Source organism: Stegodyphus dumicola, chromosome 4 (genome assembly GCF_044657685.1).
Source record: "Stegodyphus dumicola isolate Sdum_Otavi_A_Nest chromosome 4, ASM4465768v1".
In the NCBI taxonomy this organism is placed as follows: domain Eukaryota; kingdom Metazoa; phylum Arthropoda; class Arachnida; order Araneae; family Eresidae; genus Stegodyphus; species Stegodyphus dumicola.
In genome coordinates, this window is record NC_140771.1 from 176,246,474 (window position 1) to 176,269,382 (window position 22,909).

General features: G+C 30.9%; 1 protein-coding gene and 1 long non-coding RNA gene across 2 annotated transcripts in view; both read right to left on the reverse strand.

Annotated features, from left to right (window-relative positions):
• Window positions 1-18,585, reverse strand: part of LOC118201662 (uncharacterized) — a 47,755-nt gene extending 29,170 nt beyond the window's left edge. The window contains exon 1 of the mRNA XM_085814389.1: window positions 15,452-18,585. Within this exon, the coding sequence (XP_085670515.1) occupies window positions 15,865-18,585 (2,721 nt within the window). The 3' untranslated portion in view covers window positions 15,452-15,864. The remainder of the gene's footprint in view (window positions 1-15,451) is intronic.
• Window positions 18,586-20,021: 1,436 nt separating this feature from the next.
• Window positions 20,022-22,909, reverse strand: part of LOC146997752 (uncharacterized) — an 80,993-nt gene continuing 78,105 nt past the window's right edge. Inside the window, exon 2 of the long non-coding RNA XR_015040829.1 lies at window positions 20,022-21,201. This is a non-coding gene — a long non-coding RNA (uncharacterized LOC146997752). The remainder of the gene's footprint in view (window positions 21,202-22,909) is intronic.

Genomic DNA, 22,909 nt, shown 5'->3' on the forward strand with positions numbered 1-22,909 from the left:
CTTGTAGGTTTTATGTATGTGCATTTGATCCCCCCTCCACACCTAATAAAACATTTGGAGAGTCCTGATTCTTAATTCACTTTGACACTAAGTAAATCACCTTGTTATTGAAGAAACAATCATTTTAGCATTAATTTGTACGATCAGTAATTTGGCTCCTTTACTGCGTATCTGCTCGGCACACATCTCAAACCGAAACATTCCACATAGATACATAGTTGATCTGACACCAACATGGCGAATCATTATTTATTATACTTTCCTTTCATCACCACATATTTATCAACACATGACAACTTGAGTAACGACTCATGTAGCGATGCCTAAACATTTTTGTATGTTAGTAATTCAATAATAAAGGAATATGGTAACCTTTTATGTTGACATTGCACTTGGCAATGATTACAGATTTAAGTTAAATGTGCTAAAAAATGCTGATGAGGAAAAATTTCTTTCCATATGCTAAAAATAGATTTTGTTGATGACACTCATAGACCCAAAAATTACATTTAGGGCTATTTGAATTAAGAATAATTGATGTGTTATTCGCGTAAACCCCAAAAAAGCAACAAAGCTCTTGTACTTCCGCACCAAGTTGCAGAATATAGGACCCACAGAGACTGCATCAGGCACTAAAATATCTAGTGTCGGCCCTCAATAAGGTTTAAGTATATGTGGGAATTTATTCATTCTCTGACAAGCCTTAAGCATGTGCAAGAAGTATAATTAATAAGTAACTAATACAATTCAGGCTTAATTGTCTCAATGCATGATAGAAGCAAAATAAAATTTAATGGAACAACTTGTCATTAGTTGCCAAGCTCATGATGCATAGTCAAACATGTCTAGTGAACAATAGCTAAATTTGATGATGATAGCCACAAAATTTAAAGGTTTTTGGATATCGCAAAGCAAAGGTAAAATTTTCCAATTAACGGATTTTGAAAAGAAATGTGGAGAAGTGGTAATAAATGAAAATGATTATAAAACAAGTTTTTCATTATGATGATAATGCTTCTCAACGATCAATCAATTAATGAATGGTGAAATCTGCAGTATGGTTCTAAATCCAGAAAATACCACTACCGATAGTGAAGAAAGTGACAAAGAAGTTACTGAAAACGCAAAAATTTCAATTGACAAGTTAGTCAGAATTTTCGACACAGCAGTTACAGGACATCAACAATGTAACTGAAGAAGAGATTATGTCTGCCTACAGAATTAAAGAAAAAGTATTGGAGAAAAAAAAAAAAAAAAAAAAAAAAAAAAAAAAAACTTATACAACTTACATTAAAAGAAATGTTTAATATGGTCAACAAATAAATATGCTTTTTTTTGGGGGGAAAACTTTGATACCCTTTAGATTATAATTACTTCATTATTTCATAAATCACGATTTCATATTTTTAATTTTATAATTTCTACATGCCAACTTACTAGATTTAAACTGATGATCTAATATCTGGAAAAATCCCGAATCCGGAATTGTTGAAGTCTTGACGAGTCTGGATTTCGGACTTTGTACTGTATTTTGTAAAGCCTAGGCATCTAACCAAATGCATGAGACCTTGACTGTATCAAAGGAAAGTGCATATATAACTAATAAGTAGGAGAATTGAGAATTTGGATCTGAACCTATATTGATGTAAGGTTATAATATTTTAGTTATTTGAGAATAGCTTTATCAATCATTCTCAACAATGACAATAGACTAAGACTGCACATTTTTTGCATCAAATCTTGTAAATTAGCTCATAAAATAAACATATTTTCATTCAATAAGCATGTATTTTATATGAGAATAAATTGAATTTAATTAAAAGAATTAAATTTAAATACAAATTTAATTAACTACTCTTTGTGCCATTGCTGCAAGGAATGAAATTTAAATTTAAACAAATTTTAATTTTAATTTTAATTAACACGTATAAAAGTAAAAAAGCAAATTTAAAGCCTAAAAAAAGAAAAAAGCCAAAATAATTTTTAAAAAAATTTTAAAAAAATGTGCAAACATATAAAAGATTTAATTCTCGAACTAATCTACAATATCATTTAAATTCAGAATCATAAGCAAATCAAGTGCAAAACCAATCCATGAAAATAAATTCACTAATTTAGCAAATTAAAATTAAACTAAACAATTTTTTAAAAATGCATAAGTGAATGACTGTTGAGTAGGCAGGATTCACAATACCACTTTATTTTTTATTCACAATACCACTTTATTTTTTATTCACAATACCACTTTATTTTCTTTCTAGCAAACTTACATCTCTGGATTGGCTCAGCTACTTAACTCCCTAAATAATTGATAATTACTACCTTTAGGATTTAATTTTTAATTTAATTTTTTAATATTAATGTTTACAAAAAATTTTTAATATAACAAAGATAACAGCTTGACACTCAACTTTACCTACGTAAGCGCCATCTATTTAATTTGAAGAACACACTTACTTCTCTTTAACAACACTTTTGCAGACCCCAACACTCATATAGTAGGTAAGTTAGAATTTAAATTACTATTTACTTACTTTAAGTCTTTTAAAAAATTTTTTAATGTAGTATTTAAGTATTTTCTAAATATGAAGTTATATTTTTAAATATATATTTGTTTTTTAAAAATTGTGAATTAGTTCTTTTTGTTTCTTATTGGTTTATATGGGTTATGTCTAGTTTTTTTTTAGTTTCTTTTTACTGATATGCATATTCGTGTCGGGGAGGTTTCTGTAGACAAGGGTTTCTAAAATACATTGGTTTCTAGATTATTTTTTATTTTTTATAAAGAATTGATTTTTAAAAAAAAGTTTAATTTAATACTTGACTTTACTTGCTTGTTTCTCAAAAGACTTCATTGGTATTTTCCTTTTAGAACTTTATTCTTAAATGTTAATTTCTAAGGGTACCACTTTATTGGTATTTCTTTTTACTTTTGGTTTTGACTTTTACCCTTGCCTGCATGAATGACGAAACACGAATTGAATGATTGGAGAGTTAAGTTTGGAGGCAACTTCCCCTTGATAAGTCTGTCTCCTGCCTACTCAACAGTCATTCACTTATACATTTTTAAAAATTTGTTTAGTTTAATTTTAATTTGCTAAATTAGTGAATTTATTTTCATGGATTGTTTTTGCACTTGATTTGCTTATGCTTCTGAATTTAAATGATATTGTAGATTAGTTCGAGAATTAAATCTTTTATATGTTTGCACATTTTTTTTAAAAATTATTTTGGCTTTTTTTTTTTCTTTTTTAGGCTTTAAATTTGCTTTTTTACTTTTATACGTGTTTGTTAAAATTTAAATTTAAATTTGTTTAAATATTTTATATGAGATTAACACTTTTATGAAAGTGCAAATATCATAGCAGTGTTTGAAATATCTCTATCAATGAAAATATGGTTTAGCCCACTGCTTGGTATGATAACATCTATATTTCATGACTGAGAGCTTCAGATGCTCAGAGTTGGCACTTTTATTTCCTAGATAAAATTTCATTGCTAAAAAATGAGCTAAACTGCATTCCATCCATTTGCATCTATTAGTAAACTTGTATGTACAGTTAAACTTCCGACATGAAAACTGAAACTTTCAAGAGAATTTATGCAGGTAGTGCAAGACCAGAGTAAAGTAAGAAAAAAAAATAGTTTTTCTAGAAGCAGATCTGTAAGCAACTATGAAAACATTCCAAGAAAATATGCAAATAAATGAAACATCATGGGGCAAAGTATCCTCCAAAAATGCACCCAAAAAAATAAGCACATGGTTGAGCTGGTAGTCCAAACATCTAAAAAAAAAGGTTCTTATAAATACTAGTTATTTACATAGGTTGCCTGTGTGGTCTCCATGAGAGCTTTTTCTGCATAACACAATATTCTCCACATATAATTCTTTATATACAAAAAATTAAAACTACACCAGTTTATACAAACAACATTTTATTTAAGATCATAAATCAATCTATTTATATCAGCAACATAAAATGTTTTATTTCAAATATAGCAATAAAAGTTATAGTAAATTATACAAAAATAAAATAAATAACAAAGTATGTAAAGATCACAATAAGTTACATTAAAATTAACAGAACAAAATACAGAAGAGTAGTAAAGGATTTGTAAATTTCTTGGACAGTTTACAATATATTTAACCATATAATCAGTTTTATTATTTTTTGAATATCTTAGATATTTTACAATATGATTAACTATGAATTATCTTACATATAGTTGCCAACTCTCCCGATTTAGGCGGGAGACTCCCGATTTTCGACCTATCTCCCGCCAACCCGATTTACAATATATTTCTCCCGACTTTTTCTTATTTTTAAAATTTCTCACGATTTTTATGGAACTTGGCTTAATACATTGTTATATGAACAAAAGTGATTTTGGACGTCTGAAAGTAATTGAATTTTCTCTAGATTATATTTAAAACAAGACCTTAAGAATCAGATAACTTCTGCTTTGTGAGAAACGTCGTTCTCCAGTTCTCCAATGGGCATCGAACTCCACTGCCTGGCATATATTAGCCAATGAGGAAAAGGCAAGCTGTTATTTGGATGTTCTTTAGTTATTTCGTTCAATTTGTGCTGAGTTGTGTGAGTGCACGTGCCTTCGGGAAATAGTTTTAGAAATTATCATCTTTTGTTATGTCTGCGAGAATGAAATACTCGTGTACATTTCAAAAATCGTACAGTTGATTTTCCTTCCATTATTTCCTCAAGGAAATGTAATAAATTTGTGATGTGCACCGCCTGTCGTTGCGATTTTTCGAATTCGCAATGTGGAAGGGCGGATGTTCTCAAACATGTGCGAACACAAAAACACAAGGATAACATGAGTTGTTTTTTAAAAAAACGAAAACAAAGGACGAAAAAGTTATTAATGCAGAATGTCTGTTCTCTGCCTTTTTACTGGAGCACAACCTGCCACTGAATGCATCGGATCACGCTGCAGCTTTATTTAGAAAAATGTTTCCCGATAGTGAAATTGCTAAGAAATACTCAAGTGCAAGAACAGGTGAAATTGTTAAAGAAATGGGTTTGAAAAATAAATCTTCAGTTATTGATTGCACAAAACAGCTCCGTTCTGCCTCTCTATGGATGGAAGCAATAATACCGATTCAAAACTGTATCCAATTGTTGTTTCTTTTTTTAATCCAGATTCTTCAGAAATTCAGTTTACTTTCTGTCTCCATTTTAGAAGGAAATTTGACAGGCTTTAATATACCACAGTTAATTATTAAACTTTAAAAGAAAATGCAGGCCCTCTGGATAATTGCTTAGCACTTGGTGCCGATAATGCACCAGTATTGGTAGGCTTGAAGACTGGTGTTGCAATCATCTTAAGAAAGGAAAATTCAGATTTGCAGATTATGAGGTGCACCTGTCACCTCTTAAATTTAGCAGCTGAAAAAGGGGCAGCTTCTTTACCAATAAATGTGGATGAACACATTGTTGATATTTATTATTATCTTGAAAGGAGTTCTAAAAGGAAGGAAAAATTGAAACAGTTCCAACAGCTGCATAACAGCAGTTTACAATTAGAAAACTTGAATGAAGTTATAAAATCAGCTAGGATTGACACCCAGTGGAGTTTAATTGGAAAACTGAAAGGTGCTGATGGAATTTTAAAATATAGTCAACTGTCTAGAATTGTGTTGGCCATCTTGACAGTTCCCCATAGTAGTGCAGAGTGTGAGAGGATTTTCAGTATTGTTGCGTAAACGAGGACTAAATTTAGATCTAATATTAGTGATGACACATTAGAAAAACTTTTCTTAGCGAAAGTAGGCCTACGTGGCAATTGCAGTGAACAAAATTAGGAAGTTTCTTTCTGAAAGAATTTTCTAAACTAAAATTCCCTTCTTCCCCCCCTTAAACGATGCAAGTAATAAAAATGTTTTTTTTATGCGTAAGGTATTTTTGTGTTGCTTGCATTTAAGAATTAGTTACTATTTAAAGTTAATTCATTATTAAAAACCATATTTTTATCATTTAAAAAGTCTTTTTAACATTGTGAAAAATCTCCTGATTTCTTAAAAAAATCTCCTGATTTTTGAGTGTCATAGGTTGGCAAGTATGCATATAGAAAGGAAAGGTATCGCTATATCCAGTACATGAACATAGTGTAGATAATATATTGATATAGAATAAACATATGAATAAACCACATGCAGCATCTTGGTACGTTATGATGGGATGGTAGGCTTTACTAAAAGAAAATACAAATATTGAAACACTTACATAACATATGCAAATCTGTGGGAGCATTGCATAACGCACTAGAAGGAAAACAGAAGCCTGGGGGAATGAAGAACAAATTGTATTAATTTGTTCAATACAGTATTTAACTCAGAGTTTAACAATACAGTATTTAAACTCTGAGTGCAATTTAAACAAATTTCTCATGAATTTTTCTAGAAAACTTGATATTTAGGTATAATTTGAGACAAAGGATTGAATATACATATTAGTGAAATGTTTTACATAAATGTAATATATATTCCAATTCATGTTTTTGAGACATAAGAAATGAAAGTTAAATTTTGTCAACTGACCAACTACAACATAAAATATAGAATTCTTCCTTACAGAATGTATGTTATTTACACTGTACCCTACTTGGAGAATTACGAGAAATAGTAGGAAAAGTTTATAAAAGGATCTTCCAATTGGTGACCAGAAAAATGCCCACAGGAAAACTGCTCACAGAAATAAAAGCTCACAAGGAAATATGCCCACATAGAAAAAAGCTCACATGGAAAAATGCTCACTTAGAAAAAATGCTCACATGGAAAAAAGCTCACATGAAATATGTTCACATGGACAAATGCTCACAAACATTTGCCTTTTCAGGGGCGATAAATAAAAGCATGAAAACTGTAGTAAAATGTTGCATGTACTGTAATATTTTATACCACTGCCCCTGTATGACATTTCTTTTTTCCTTGTAACTGCTAATAATTTATTTTTGTTTCTTTAATCTATTTTTGCCTACTTTTGATGTGTATCTATAGATATTGATGTTTGAAGGTAATTATTCAAGTTTTAAGCCAAAAAAATTGTAAAATTTCTGAAGAAATTTAAAATTTTAGAAATAAAATTCACATTTTTAGGCACTTTGATGATGCCTCTCAGTTGAATATTATGAAGCAGCCTTTGAAAAATCTCCTAAAACCACAAATTGTTGCCAAGGCTTTCATAATGCACTAAATTCATTATTTAATTGTAGCCATCCCAGTACGTGGTTTTTATTTGATGGACTGAAAAAAGATTTAGCCTCTCAATGTTTGTTATTAGCTAATGTAAATACAGGATGTACTGAAGTAAAAAAAAGAAAACATGAAAAACTTACATTTGATAATCATGAATCATGTAAGAAACTATGATGAAATCGATGATAAAATTAAATATTTTAAGTAATTTAAATAAAATAATAATTCTAAATTCTCATTCATTATTCTTCTAAATTTTTATATTAAAAAATGTGTAACTTACATTTATTATTTTTTTAACAACTAAAATTATAATAATTTTTTACTGTATAATCCTGTTTCATGTTTTCTCCTCTCCTTTTAATTCAAGACGGCCCATCTGTTAATCTTATGTAGCAACTGAATCTACACATAAGTTATAAAGTTTTTGAAATATATACCATAGATGTTTTGGTAATTTAAATAATTTTTCTTTAGAAAATTCAAGTAGGTGTATGATGTTCAAATCAATTAATTATTGATTCATTAATGTAGGGATATTTCTATGTGAATTATTTATCAGTGGGCTTATTTCCATGTGAGCATACTTACATGTGAGCATATTTCTAAGTGAGCATTTTTCCATGTGAGCTTTTTTCTATGTGGGCATATTTCTGTGTGGCGTTTTTTCCTGTGAGCATTATTCCTGTGGGCTTTTTTTCCTAGAACCCTTCCAATTATTAAATTATTTCTAACTGATATAAAATCTGAAACTTTATAAAGGTCATGTCTAGTATTTAAAACAATTGAAATTATTCAAACTGAGATTTTTATAAACAACATACAAGTAAGAAGACTAGTATTTTAAATTTGAATATGAAAGCAAAAATTTCAAAATGCCCAATAATTTTCTGTAAAAAGACTGATTAAGATAATACAAATTATTGTTTCGAAATACATTTCATTCGCAAGAGTGCTACTTACTGAAAAACTTATGAAATTCCCACATTCAGTATGGATAAGAAACATTAATTGCAAAAGCAGTTACTTCATTATGTGTATGTCTGCATGTGTTGCTGAGGAATTCTTTGAGATCTAAGTGTACTAACTATCCATGTCAAGATACTCCCTATTATGCTTCTGTGCATAGGTGAAAAAATCAATTTGCAAAAAGAGGTAGTGAGTTTTTACGAGATCTGGCAATTTATTTCATGTTTTGGGAAGATCTTATTGACGTCTCTCATCTTTTAGATGCTACATGGCATCTAATTAATCAAAAAATGCAACCATACATCACATATACCCCCCCCCACACACACACACACAAAAAAAAAGTCAGGACCTTTCCAGTAAGTACTACAGAATTAATGGAAAGAAATCTTATAAATATTCCTTTCTCACCTAAAACTGAAATCGAACTTTCCTGGAATGCATTCAACAAAAGGTATACCATTGGTGTGTAGACTACATATTAACATGCTATAAAGCTCTATCAAAAAGATGTTGTAAATCCTTTCACTTATAATTTTAAATTCCTGGAAACTTTCATAATGACCCATTTCACTTGAGTTTAACAACCCTGCATATCATCATACAAATATAATTCAAAATACAATCCTGCATACTTACAGCATGCACTGTATCATGACACAAATGCACAACCTCATGAGAGAAATTTATTATTATCCTAAAATTTTATAACTGCTCAAACCTCTTTTTTTTTTTTTTTTTAAGAAAAACTACTTTGCAACTATAACTGATTCACTCTTAACTAGTTTCTATCAACTGAAGAATATACATAATTTAGGTCAGTTCAGAATATTTTCATACCATAGTATGAATAAATTATATACAGTATTTTTCTAAATCATATTTCTAAATCCAAAAAAGTAAAAAAAAAAAAAAAAAAAAAAAACTGGAATACCAATTAAAAAAAATTAGAAAAACCTAACAATACATAGAATTTTGAATACAGTCAAAAGTCGTTAATTCGGACACCCATAATCCGGACCTCAAAGCTACAAACTTTCTGCGCATGCGTCGCTTTGACGCACGCGCAGAGGCGTTTACGCGTGCACGTAAGACCTTTATGGCTGCAAATATATGTGTGCGCATGCACGTTTAACGTATAACGGACAGTAAAAGGTAAGCTAAAATTATCTAATTCAGTTAATGTTGCAGATTGCGTTGTTCCTTAATCTTCGAATTGGATCCGGCTTATTATTTTTTGCAGATTGTTAGAGCAATTTTATAAAAGTAAGCTTGAACTTTCGATTATGTCAAATAGAATTTCCGATATATATTTACTAATATATATTGGGGAGGGGACGCCGTGACGCGTAATGAATTGGAAGTTGATCTGTCAACACTCTTATCTTCACGGCAGATGTTTTTATTTTATTTGGCTTATAATTCCTTACTAAATGTAGTATTTCATGTCGATGTACTCCTTTGATATGATTTAAAGCAATTATAGGACTTGAACAGCGGAACTTTGTAACTAAACAAGAAATTATGTCTGTTTAATAGTATTAAAGAGAAAATATTATCACATGAAAGGAAGCAACTTAAACAACTTACATTGAAAGAAATGTTTAATAAAGTAAACAAATAAATATTAAGCTTTTCTTTGTAAATTTTGATACCCTTTAGATCATAATTGTTCTTTATTTCATAAATTACGGTTTCATATTTTTAATTTTGTAATTTCTGCATGTCATCTTACCAAATTTAAACTGATGATCTATAATCCGGAATCGCCGAAGTCCCGACGAGTCCGGATTAACGACTTTTGACTGTAGTGCAAAAATGGTAAACTGGTATTTTACTGCTTGTTTGATGCAAAAAATGGTTCAAGCTGGCAACTTGCAAAGTGAACGGAATATCATATTCTTCCCCCCGTTTTTTAACTAAATTTATTGCTTGAAAATTGAGAGGAGAAAGTTATATGAGTAATTTATATTTTAAGAATGCAGTTACAGCAAGAATATAGCCAATAAAAAGTAACCAAAATGCAAAGAGGAAGTAGAATTAACAATAAATGATTTTTACCAGCTTTAAATTAAATTAAAATTACTGATGCAACTTAAAAACTGATTTAATTCTGCAAATTTCCCAAAGAAACTATCTGGTTACACTCCTGTAACTAATAAATTTCTTTTAATACTTGAAAAATATTTTCTTTCACAATACAATGATATATAAATTATTAAAGACCTAGTTCTTGATTACTATAAATACAGACTTACTAACCATCACACTAAATGTAAAATTTACATTAAAATCAATTTTCTACATCCACAATTTGAGAAATTCTGTTTCTCTCGAATTTTCAACAACTGTAAAAAAGTTTTCTTCTCAACTTTAAACACCATACCAGTAATTGTATTTAAATATCTAAAAACGTTAAGCAGTCTGCTCATTAACCACCATAAAATAGAAGAGTCAGCTGATTGACATTACAAATTGTCTAAATTCAGTCCACACAAAGATGATCATCACCAGCACATAATTACTGGAAACTTTGATATCACTTAAAATGTACAACTTAAAAAACTCATGAGTTATGGAACAAAATGTAAACCACTCAGATAAAAGACAAGATGAAATCTTCAAGCAAATTAAAACTTAAGCAATACCAGTAAAATTTCAGAGTCAATTAAATTGGTCTCAACTACTAAGAATTTAAAACAACTATTCAGTATCACCAAAATTTATAAAGCAAATAATAACTTTAGTATTCTATGAAAGTTTTCTATACAACAATTATTAGTAAAGAACATTTTAATGTCAATACTTATTAGCTGGCAAACACTACAGAAACCTCTATTATAAACAGAGTTAAAGCATTTCATAAAAAACTTAAAATCTCTGTAAATCCAAGATACAACAGATTTGCTAACCTATATGCTCTTCCCAAATTCCATAAAACACTACCAAAATTCAGATTCATTGCCAATGGCACCAGTAATTACAAGAAAAATCTGGACTATTATTTTGCACTTAAAAAAATTTATAAATTTATCTTCTATAAGAGAAATCTAATCTATCTTATAACACAGAAAATAATCATTGCTGGATTATCAACAACAATACTCCTGTAATTAATACCATTCAGTCTACTGACATACAAGATATTAACTGCTATGACTTTGAAATTTTACATACCTCGCTTCCATTGGAAGAAATCTATACTAGCCTCCATTACCTGCCTAAATTTTTTCCTGCTATGCTCACAGTTATTGACTTTAATAGATGGAAAACCTTCCTTAAATGAACTATATTTAATAACTACATTAAATTTCAAAATCAATTTTTTAAGCAAGTTAGAGGTATCCCAGTGGGAGCTCACACAAGTACAAGCATTTGCATTATCTCTTTATTCATTAAAGAATTTTATTTACCTTCCAAAAAAATTTACAGCAACACAATTTAATTTACTAAGCCCATGCTTTAATTTAAACTTTAATTTTAATACTAACAAATTAATAAATGAATAAATAAACATTTCCAAGAAAGTTATTAGTAATACAGTCAAAAGTCATTAATTCGGACACCCATAATCCGGACCTCAAAGCTAAAAACTTTCTGCGCATGCGCCGCGTTGACACATGAGCATAGGCGTTTACACGTGCGCGTAAGACCTTTTACAACCGCGCATATACGTGTGCGCAAGCGCAGAATATGTTTTCGCGTTCGCGTTTTATGTATAACGGACGGTATAATCTAAAATTATCTAATTATCTATTTCAGTTAATATTGATGATTGCGTTGTTTCTTAATCTTCGAATTGGATCCAGCTTATTATTTTTTGAAGACTGTAAGAACAATTTTATAAAAGTAAACTTGAACTTTCGATTATGTCAAATAGAATTTCCGATTCTGGAGCTCCCAAAGGATCATACAAAACAAAAGTATGTTTCGATGTCCATCAAACAAAAAGTGGAATTGCTGCAAAAAATGGATAAAGACATGAAGAATGTGACAGAGAGGTTAGCGAAAACGAAAAAATTTTGATTGACAAGTTAGTCGGTATTCTCGGTACAACAATTAACGGGACTTGAACAGCGGAACTTTGTAACTGAACTAGAAATTGTGTCTGTTTATAGAATTAAAGAGAAAGTATTATCACATAAAACGAAGCAACTTAAAACAACTTACATTGAAAGAAATGTTTAATAAAGTAAACTAATAAATATAAAGCTTTTTTTTTTTTTTTTAAATTTTGGTACCCTTTAGATTATAATTGTTCTTTATTTCATAAACTAAGGTTTCATATTTTTAATTTTAGAATTTCTGCATGCCATCTTACGAGATTTAAACTAATGATCTATAATCCGGAAAAATTGATAATCCGGAATTGCCGAAGTCTCGACGAGTCCGGATTAACGACTTTTGACTGTACTACATTAAATCAAATACAACACATTAAAAATATTTGCACAGATACAATAGATCTACTACTAATTTAAATTTTTAAAAATAATCAAATGCCAAATAACTTTATAAATCTTTGTCTTAAAAGAGAAGGCATTAAATACTCAGTCTAAATTATTTGGCGATACTGTTCCATTTTAAGGACCGTAAAAAATCGCCAAACTATTGTTGATGACAGTGCTGCCAAAAATAATGGCGGCATCCCTAACGCAAGAAAGGAAGTATAATAGTAAATAACTATCTAAGATTATTGTTTTAATTTAGATGAAAGGTTAATTTGATATAATACTTTTTTATTATCATAATTTATATAAAAAAGGCTAAACATAACTGAATGGAAGCATAAGATTAAATAACTATTTCAGATCATTATTATAATTTATATAAAAAAAGGCTAAACATAACTGAATAGATTCCTGCATCGCTATTTCACTACCGAGTTATCGCTAAAGCATAATTTCATCTCATTGGTTGTTCAAATATAATTTTCTATAATGAATGATGCCTTTTCTTTGAAAAAATTCTATTGGAGACTTTTCGTCATGGGCAATTCCCAAATTGCTAAATCCATAGGATATCAAAAAAGGATCTAAAATCAGAAAAGGATTTAAAAATTAAATTAGTATTTCAATGGTAGCTTAAAAAATATAGAACTGTCTAAACTTACGCAATTTGAAATCAGCATGTATGCTAGATGTGGCACGCTTTTGCGCATACATTTTCACTGCAATTTTTTTATGGTCCTCAAAACGGAATAGTACCCATATGGGTTTACCATCTGATAAGTCATTCCTAAAACGTAAAAGCCAGTATTTGGAAGACTATGAGTTAAAAGATTTGTAAATAGTATAATTACTGAAGTTATTATAAAATGTAAAAATCATTTTTCTGGCATTTTCTTTATTGCTATTACTAAAAAAATGGGCCTATATCAAATTTTCTCAGTCTGCTTAACAGCTCTTGAGCATTGAAGATATGTAGTACTCTTTTCCTCTTTCTACTAAAATTAGCAAGAAATTGAGTTATTTTGTTTGGTCAGTTTAAAGTCAAAATTTCAATAGACGCATCTTACACTCAAAAGCTTTCCAAATTTCCATGACCACTTCTCTCCCGCATCCTAAAAATAGATTTCAACAAGTTTCAATAAGTCCCTGCCTATGCACTCCTTCTCTCTACCCCTCCATTTTCCATCCCGGTTCGAATTCCTAATTCCATTATGAGTATGAAGAAAGAAACAGACCTGCCTCTCTTTAACAGCTAACAAACACGCAAGTTAATTAATTCCTCTTCTGGCCATTGATGTGTATTATATAAATTGCCTTTCATGCATTTTTGATATTACATTTTAGTCAGTACTTATGTACTATGACGACTACCTTGGCAACATTTGCTGATAGCTTCATATCATGGCCATTTTTACAAACGCATTCTTTAAGTAAAATTCCAGCCTCTCTGAAAAAGTCTATCGCTTCTTCTTCATTTGAAAGAAGTTGGAAAATGTTAATAGCCATTGGGAAAAAAATAATCACAAAAAATGTGTTTAACCTAAATGTAACAAACCACGTAAATATAGCAAAAAAATGTGTGGTATTAGCAAGTGTGGAATAATACTCTTTATTTTAGTTCCCTCCATAACCTATGTTAAGGTTAACCTGTATAACCTACAAGGGTCATCAGTTTTGGGGAGATATCTAGGTAGTCATCATAGTACATAAGTACCTTGTAGTCTTGTGTGCATATATTTTTATTCATCTTTTCTTCCTGGTTTAATTGTTTTTACAAAAATTGCATTATGTTCATTATTATTATTATTACTTTTTTACAGTTTACACTGAGCTAATATGATTAAAGGCAAACGTTTCGGGGGGCGATTTTCTCAAGTAAGAAAATATAACTATTAAAAAAATATATCCCGATTTTAAAATTGATTTTTAAACTTAACAGTTTTTTCCTCCCTAAATTCTTATTGGGACAGTCAGCATAGGGCAATACAAAATGTATCTAATATAGCGATGGCAATATGTAGTTTGCCATTTCAGGACACAATGCAGATGTGGAGAGAATATTTTCCCTAATAAAAACTTTATGGTCAGATGAAAGAAGGAATTGAAGCAATGGAGAGAACTGAAACAATTCTGATTTGCCATTATAATTTTAAAATGACTTGCACTCAGTTTTAAAATTATGTTAAAGAAAAAAATATATAATTAAAAAAGTAAAAAAAAAAAAAAATCAAAATATGACTGAGCTAAAAAGCATTAACGTTGCATCTTTTTTTATTTTTCTATGTATTGATTTTATTAAACTGCTTTACTGATACTTCAGTACAAAATAAATCATTACTGGGCCACTTTTTTCAAGTTTTATTTATTCAGCATTTAAACCCCCTAAGTATCTGGTATCTTGTGAACACAAGATATAAACGAAAAAAATTAAACATAATTCTGACCTTCCTCAGTATGTGAACATTTTTTAACAATATTCCAACAACATGTTTTTATTGTACTAAGTTGTTTGCAGCTATTTTTTTTTTTATTCCACTCTTTTTTGTTAATTTGATGATCATTTACTGCTTTTTTTTTTTTTTTTTTTTTTTCAGTGGTTTGACAACAATTCTTACATGTGATGCTTTTAGAACCTCATTTAATGCCAAAATTCCTGAATAAGCAAGATAATTTGTTTGCAAATGTTTGGAAAAGTCAATACAATTATGTTAACAATCAGAGTATGATTCTTCTACTATGTTTTAAACCACTCGTTTTAAATATTGAAGTAATCACGAAAAGTATCCATTTTAATTAATGTAAATAAGCATCTTACCTGCCTATTTAATACTATACTTCTTTCAAACAGGCTGATAATATCCTGAACATGGGTGATTTGATTTCTTGATAGTGAAGCCTGCTAAATTTATAAAAAAAATCATTTTTATCAATTTGTGATGTAGCCGTTCCTCAATAGACACTAATGCCGGCTAGCTTTAAAAGGATTTATTAACAGAGCACACAGGAACGGTTACAAACAAAAGAAATATACATAAAAATGAAACATATACCAAATGGAACATCAAACATTGAGAATAACATTACATAGTAAGCTATCATCATGGCGGCTGGAGGTCGACTGACGTTTTTTCATATCGCCACGAGATGGCGTTTAAATAAAATAGTTCGGTTACAGTTCATGAGTTCATGGCGTGAATAAAATAGTTCAATTACCCTTAAATAGGTCTGTTACATCCTCCCCCTCTGACTTCGTAGACGTCTCGGCAAGAAGTCAGGAACTGACCTTTGTCTACTTTGTGCAGCGGGCGGAGAATCAGATGAATGGGCTCCAGTTTGACAAGCAGTAGATTTTGCGTCACCAGCACCTTCTGCAACAGGTGCAGATTCGGGCGGTATTACACGTTTCGGGCGTCCTCTTTTCTTTAAGGGAACCACTGAAATTACACGAGCTGAGTTTTGCTTATTTCGATCTTGATATGGTTTCAAGGCTGAAACATGATACTTGCCGAGAATTTTGTCTGGTTCATGAGGATCGGCAATATCATAAGTGGTTGGAGATCTTGTAGTCACTATTACATAAGGACCATCTCTCTTGGGCATGAATTTAGCAGTTTTCTTCAGTGGACCTTTGCTGATTGGGTGGAGGGTGACCCAAACTTTATCTCCAGGAACAAATTTCGGTGTTTCTCTTCGTTTTTTGTCAGCATATCGTTTCTGTTTATCTTGATGCAATTCGACTCTTTCTCGTACCTGTTGTACATTTCTTGCAAAACGTTTCAAATATGGAGTAATTTCGGGAACAAAATTATCGTTCTCAATTACGGCTTTCATATCATGCTTTACATCATCTAAGGTTCGTAACTCTCGTGCAAATTGAAGAAAAGAAGCAGAATGTCCAGTTGAATCACATTTGGCTGTATTCAAAGCAAACCTTATTAATGGCAGTTTATCCTTCCATGACTGATGGTCGTTACCAACAAGTATTGCTAAACGTGGTTTCAGATCTCTATTCTTCCTTTCAACTGGGTTAGATTGTGGGTGATAGACAGGAGTAAGACTTTGATCAATGTTCAAGATATAGCATAGTTGTTGCATAACAGCACTAGTAAACTGGGTACCATTATCACTTATTATTTTCCTGGGTAACCCCAATCGAAGGGCGACTTCCTCCAAAAGAATAGTGGCACATTCTCTGGCCGTGGCTTCCTTTAAAGCAAATAGTTCTGTCCACTTCGTAGCACAGTCCTGCACAATAAGTATCCATTTTTCACCAGACGGTGTTTCAGGAAATGGACCGAAAAGATCAATTGACAAGGTTTCAAAACGTTGAGCATAGACTGGAATTTGAAGTAAGCCAGATGGCTTTTGATTAGTGGTTTCTCCCCCTACTTTGAAGACAGTGTGATATTTGTTAAGCAATGCATCAGTTGCAAGCCGTTGGGCTGCAGTTAATTGTTGTCCTTCATTTTCTCGTAGTTCGCAGTTGTTTACAACAACTGGGGTTTCTTCCAGTACTTGGGATTGATGAGGTTTCACGAAGGTATATTTTCTTCGAGGTTCATCAGAAAAGTTCCACCTATTTTCAGCAAGATTTAAAACAATTTTAGCTTTTTGAAGAAAGTCAGTTCCTAACAGAGTCGAGTTATTTTTGGCATCAGGCAACACAAGGAGCGGAGTTTTGAACTCTCTGCCTTCGAGAAGAATGATTTGTCCGGTGCGAAGTACCTCTTTTTCAGATACCAAACCATCAGCGAAAGACACCTCTAGTGTTGTCTTTTCAAATACTGCATCTTGTTTCTGCAGAATATGATAGAGGGATTCACTTGCAATTGAGTGACTAGCACCAGTGTCGGCGAAAGCTGTACCGGAAACACCACCAATACTAATTGGAAATACAGCAGTCCGAGTGGAAGATAAACAGGATCGGATTTGGATAGTGCCAAAATTTGATGAATTTGAAGTCTTTGGGGGGTTACAGTCTGGACATTTAGACTTGATAAAACCAGTTTTTCCGCACCCATAGCATATTAAAGGAGGTCGCGTTTCCTCTGTTTGTTGCTGACTACGATTTAAAAAGGTTTTATGAGTTCCCTGTATGTCACTTGTTCGATTTTCCACTTTGTGTTTGGATGGATTAGTCGATTTGTAAGAATAGTTCCGCCTGCCAGGAAGCTCAGTTTTATAGTTCGTATTTTTAACACGTACAGCTTCATAATCATCCAATTTCTGTACTAATTCAGATGAACTCTTTATTTTTCCCCAAGTATCAATAAAATGCTCCTTAACGTCACTACTGACTCTTCTTTTAAGCTGATCCGTCAGGACCAAGTCTTTGAGTGATTCAAAGTCTGTTACACTGAGACTATGGAGCCACTCTTCGAGATAATTGTTTAATTCGTAAGTAAAATCTTTCCATAAAGACCCAGGGTGTTTTTGGTGTGTAGTAAGTTTAATTCGAAATGATTCAGCATTTAATTTGAATCTTTGTAGCAGAATCTTCTTGATGTAAGAATAATCTTCTAATTTGTCTTTTGGTTCTCTTAAAATAATTTGCGAAATGTCTATAGGCAGAAGAGGTAGGAGATGAGTGATGTAATCTATTTGTTTTATATTAACTTTCTCACATTGTCTTTCAAAAATTTGCAGGTAGGTTGCAATGTCAGAAGTTCCTGTAAATTTAGGGATTAGGTGTTGAATATTTGTTCCAATAGCTGCATTTGAAGCAAAGGCGGCATAGTCAGGGTTTGAGCTAGCAGCTGCCAGGTTTAATTTTAAACGTTCCAATTCTAATAAAAGTTCTTGTTCTTTTCTTTGACGTGTCTCCAGATCGTTGCTTTCACGTTGTTTTTGTTGTCTAGTTTCGATTAAAGTTTCCAGAAGATTCCTGGTAAAAGCCTCATCATAAGTGTCAGAATTGACAATAAGATCTTTAAGATCTATTACTCGCATAGTGTCGTTTACAGTGAAACCCAGTTCTGCAGCGAGAGTTTTTAAATCCTCTTTTCGTGCTTTGGCAAGGTAAGCCATAATTATCTGAGAGGTCAGGGGGAGGGAAAAGATGAAGTTGAATTTGTTGTTATTTCGATTTTATTCACAATACAGTATTTTAGAATTAATAATTATACCTTTAAGTAAAATGTATATACCCCTATTAAACAGCATGTATGAATGTAAACAATGTTACTCGTACATTTATATACCACTATTAAACAGTATTTATAAATGTAAACAATAATACTCACAAAGTTTATTATTTCGGAGTCGTAAAAATATCATAAAATGCCCTCATAAATTCAACTTGTATCAAGAAAATAACATATAATAAATTGCTCAAAAATTGTTTACTACTTAGCAAAACATACAAAACATACATAAATGTCTTACCATAAGCTTTTATATTTAAGCTGAATTCTTCGAAATCTTAATCTTAACAAAATATTAAGCTGATTAAGCAACACACACTTAGTAACTCTTTTACTTTATTTAAATAGTCATTCGATTTTATTCATAATTATTTTCTTTCGCTTCAAGAAATATTTTCAAGACATGCATTCATTAAAGGAAAACAATCGTATTTTCTTAAAGTATTATACTATAATAATTTTCTCAAAATGTTCGTTGAAAGGTAAATCAACAAGTACAATATTTTATTTTATGTAGAATAAAACATTTAATAATGAACAACAGCACTCAAAGGAAATAAAAATAATAAAAGATTTGACGTAAACGCATCATAAATCATCGCTAGTCTAAACATTTCCGCGGGGGGGAAAACATCTGCTGCTGTATGTCAGAATCGAAACTAATAAATTCTAATGAACAACGTCCATGAATATATTCAAACTTTAACATCAAAACATGTATTCAGTAAAACAATATTATTCACAAATTAATTTACTATGCGAATTAACATTTTAAAATAACAAATTACAATTCAAGAAATAACGTTTGGTTAACAGAAAGCTGTTTGCTTTCGTTTAATACTCTTATGTAGTATCAATAAATGAGATTTCAGTAAAGAATTTACATTTGCTTTAAGAAGCAGCTTATAATAAATAATCAGTTTAAAAGAACTTTAAACTCAGATTAAACGATAATGTAAACGAAACTTATCTTTTCCGTTGAAATTGTCCAGTTGATGATTCGATGTGCTAGCAGCACGGTATGACAATTTTAATTCCAGAATTGGTTTCTAGAATTTTTGACCAGCAGTCCAAACCTGAAAAGAAACTGAGCCGATCTCCAGCAACTAAAAGTTAAATTCGGGAGTAAGAACTTGTTAAAGCCAAACAGAAATTCTAAACATTTTGTTGCGCCATTTTGGATTCAAATTTAGTTGGGCGCCAATGTGATGTAGCCGTTCCTCAATAGACACTAATGCCGGCTAGCTTTAAAAGGATTTATTAACAGAGCACACAGGAACGGTTACAAACAAAAGAAATATACATAAAAATGAAACATATACCAAATGGAACATCAAACATTGAGAATAACATAACATAGTAAGCAAGCTATCATCATGGCGGCTGGAGGTCGACTGACGTTTTTTCATATCGCCACGAGATGGCGTTTAAATAAAATAGTTCGGTTACAGTTCGTGAGTTCATGGCGTGAATAAAATAGTTCAATTACCCTTAAATAGGTCTGTTACAAATTGTATTGCAATAAATACCATATGAAACAATATACCCTTTTAAATATACATCAAGTATACTGCAACAAATGACATAGTTATATATAAAAATTTTTATTTAACAGGTATTCATACAAAAGAAGCCCTATTAAATTTCAGCTTTTATTATGAACTTTTTTAATTAAATAAATTTATGCAAATAACAGAAACTTTAGTTGCAACTACACTGTTACTTAGTTATACAACAAGGGAATGTTTATCACAGTTTATAACAATTTTAATGCAATTAAAGCTATTTTTTTCATTACAATGTCTTATTAAATTGGTAATTTTTATTTATCCTCCATTAAAATGTCTAAAGTACATGAACCATATACAACAATTATTACTTGTCCAGTGATTATATAAGCACCAAATGTATTTATTTTACAATGCAATCATAAAAATTTCAAAACAAAACTAACCTATACTCATATCTTTTCAGAAATTCCTTTTCTTGCATATCTAGTTTATTGACTGCATATAATTCAATTCAACAACTTCACACTCTACCAAATATTTGGCTTGAATGTTTTCAGTCAACAAAAATTTGACAAAGAGACAGCGGTTCAACAGATATTCAAAGAAAAATCCTTTGCTTGTTTTAACAGTCACAGCACTGTCAATAACACTAAGATATTCTTTTTTTTTTTTTTTTAATTTAAGCACATTCTAGCAACAGCTGCTTTTTTTTATTTCTAGTTTTAGTTAAATCTTTGGCATTGTACCTTCCTGAAGTCTACAGCTAATTGTTTCTCATCTGGTAAATTGGTCTCATAAAAGGTCATTTGGCCTTCATTTTCTGGAAAATGATGCCAACACATAACACCATTCTCTGATAGCATTTTATCCGCTTGAGGAACTGCACGACTCCACTTTTCCAGTAGAAGATTCTGAAAAATATGTTACAATAAGTATATATAAATACTAGAAATCAAACAGACAAGGAAAACATGGTATATTTTGTTTTAACATAGCATCATCATAATTACAGCCAAACTGCCAAATGAGATCACTTATTTAAATTCACCCACAAATCATTACAAATAACACAATATAATGAATAAATGGAAAGAATTAACATCAATCAATAATTCTTTCTTAACATTTGCCATTGCTTTTTATTATTATCTTTTACTAATTTAAACTTGGATTTGCACTATTTGATAGCTCTTAAATGCCAAAGAATTACAGCTAAATTCTTATGAAACAAAGGTTAACTACACAGAAAGATTTTGCTCGAAAACCACAAAATGAAATTGTATACAGTCAAAAGTCGTTAATCCGGACTCGTCGGAACTTCGGCGTTTCCGGATTATCGATTTTTCCGGATTATAGATCATCAGTTTAAATCTCGTAAGATGGCATGCAGAAATTCTAAAATTAAAAATATGAAACCGAAATTTATGAAATAAAGAACAATTATGATCTAAAGGGTATCAAAATTTGCAAAAAGAAAAAGCTTAATATTTATTTGTTTACTTTATTAAACATTTCTTTCAATGTAAGTTGTTTAAGTTTTGCTTCGTTTCATGTGATAATACTTTCTCTTTAATTCTATTAAACAGACATAATTTCTTGTTTTTTGTTTTCAATAACCTCTGTCACTTTTCTTCGCTATCGGAAGCGAATTATAATGACGAGGAACTTGTTTTAAATCATATCAAAGACGGAGCATATCGAGATGAAATACTACATTTGGTAACGAATTATAAGCCAAATAAAATAAAAACATCTGCGCTGAAGATAGTGCTGACAAATCAACTTCCAATTCATTAGGCGCCCGCCGCCGAGCAGCGTGAAATTGATAAACAGATTTCGGATTTCAAAACATACTTTCGCTTTAGATCCTTTACATATTAACAAATATATATCGGAAATTCTATTTGATATAATCGAAAGTTTAAGCTTACTTTTATAAAATTGCTCTTACAGTCTGCAAAAAATAATAAGCCGGATGCAATTCGAAAATTAAGGAACAACGCAATCATCAACATTAACTGAAATAGATAATTAGATAATTTTAGCTTATACGTCCATTATACATAAAATGCGCACGCGAAAACGTATTCTGCACTTGCGCACACTCATATGCGCGGTCGTAAAAGGTCTTACGCGCACGCGTGAACGCCTCTGCGCATGTGTCAACGTGGCACATGCGCAGAAAGTTTTTAGTTTTGATGTCCGGATTATAGATCATTCCGAATTATGGGTGTCCGAATAAACGACTTTTGACTGTATATTTTCCAGGAGCATTGAAATTGCACTACAATGACAGTCATATCACAGTAAGAAACATTTACAGAGCAGATGCCAGTCCGAAGGATGTCATTCTTTTTCTCCTGACTAATCAATTTATCCAGAACTATGTCAGTTGCAACTTGACTGGTATAATTATATTCACCTTTATTTGAGATTTAAAAAAATACCCACTCTTTATCAAGCTGTATATAAATCATTTAAAGGTTATTTCTATCCTTAATAAGATTTTGTATTAAAATTTATGACTGGCAATAAATGGCATCTTAACTGAAAAGTAACAACAAAAATATGGTAAATATATTCATTAACTTGCTCTAATTTTCTACGTTCATTTAATGC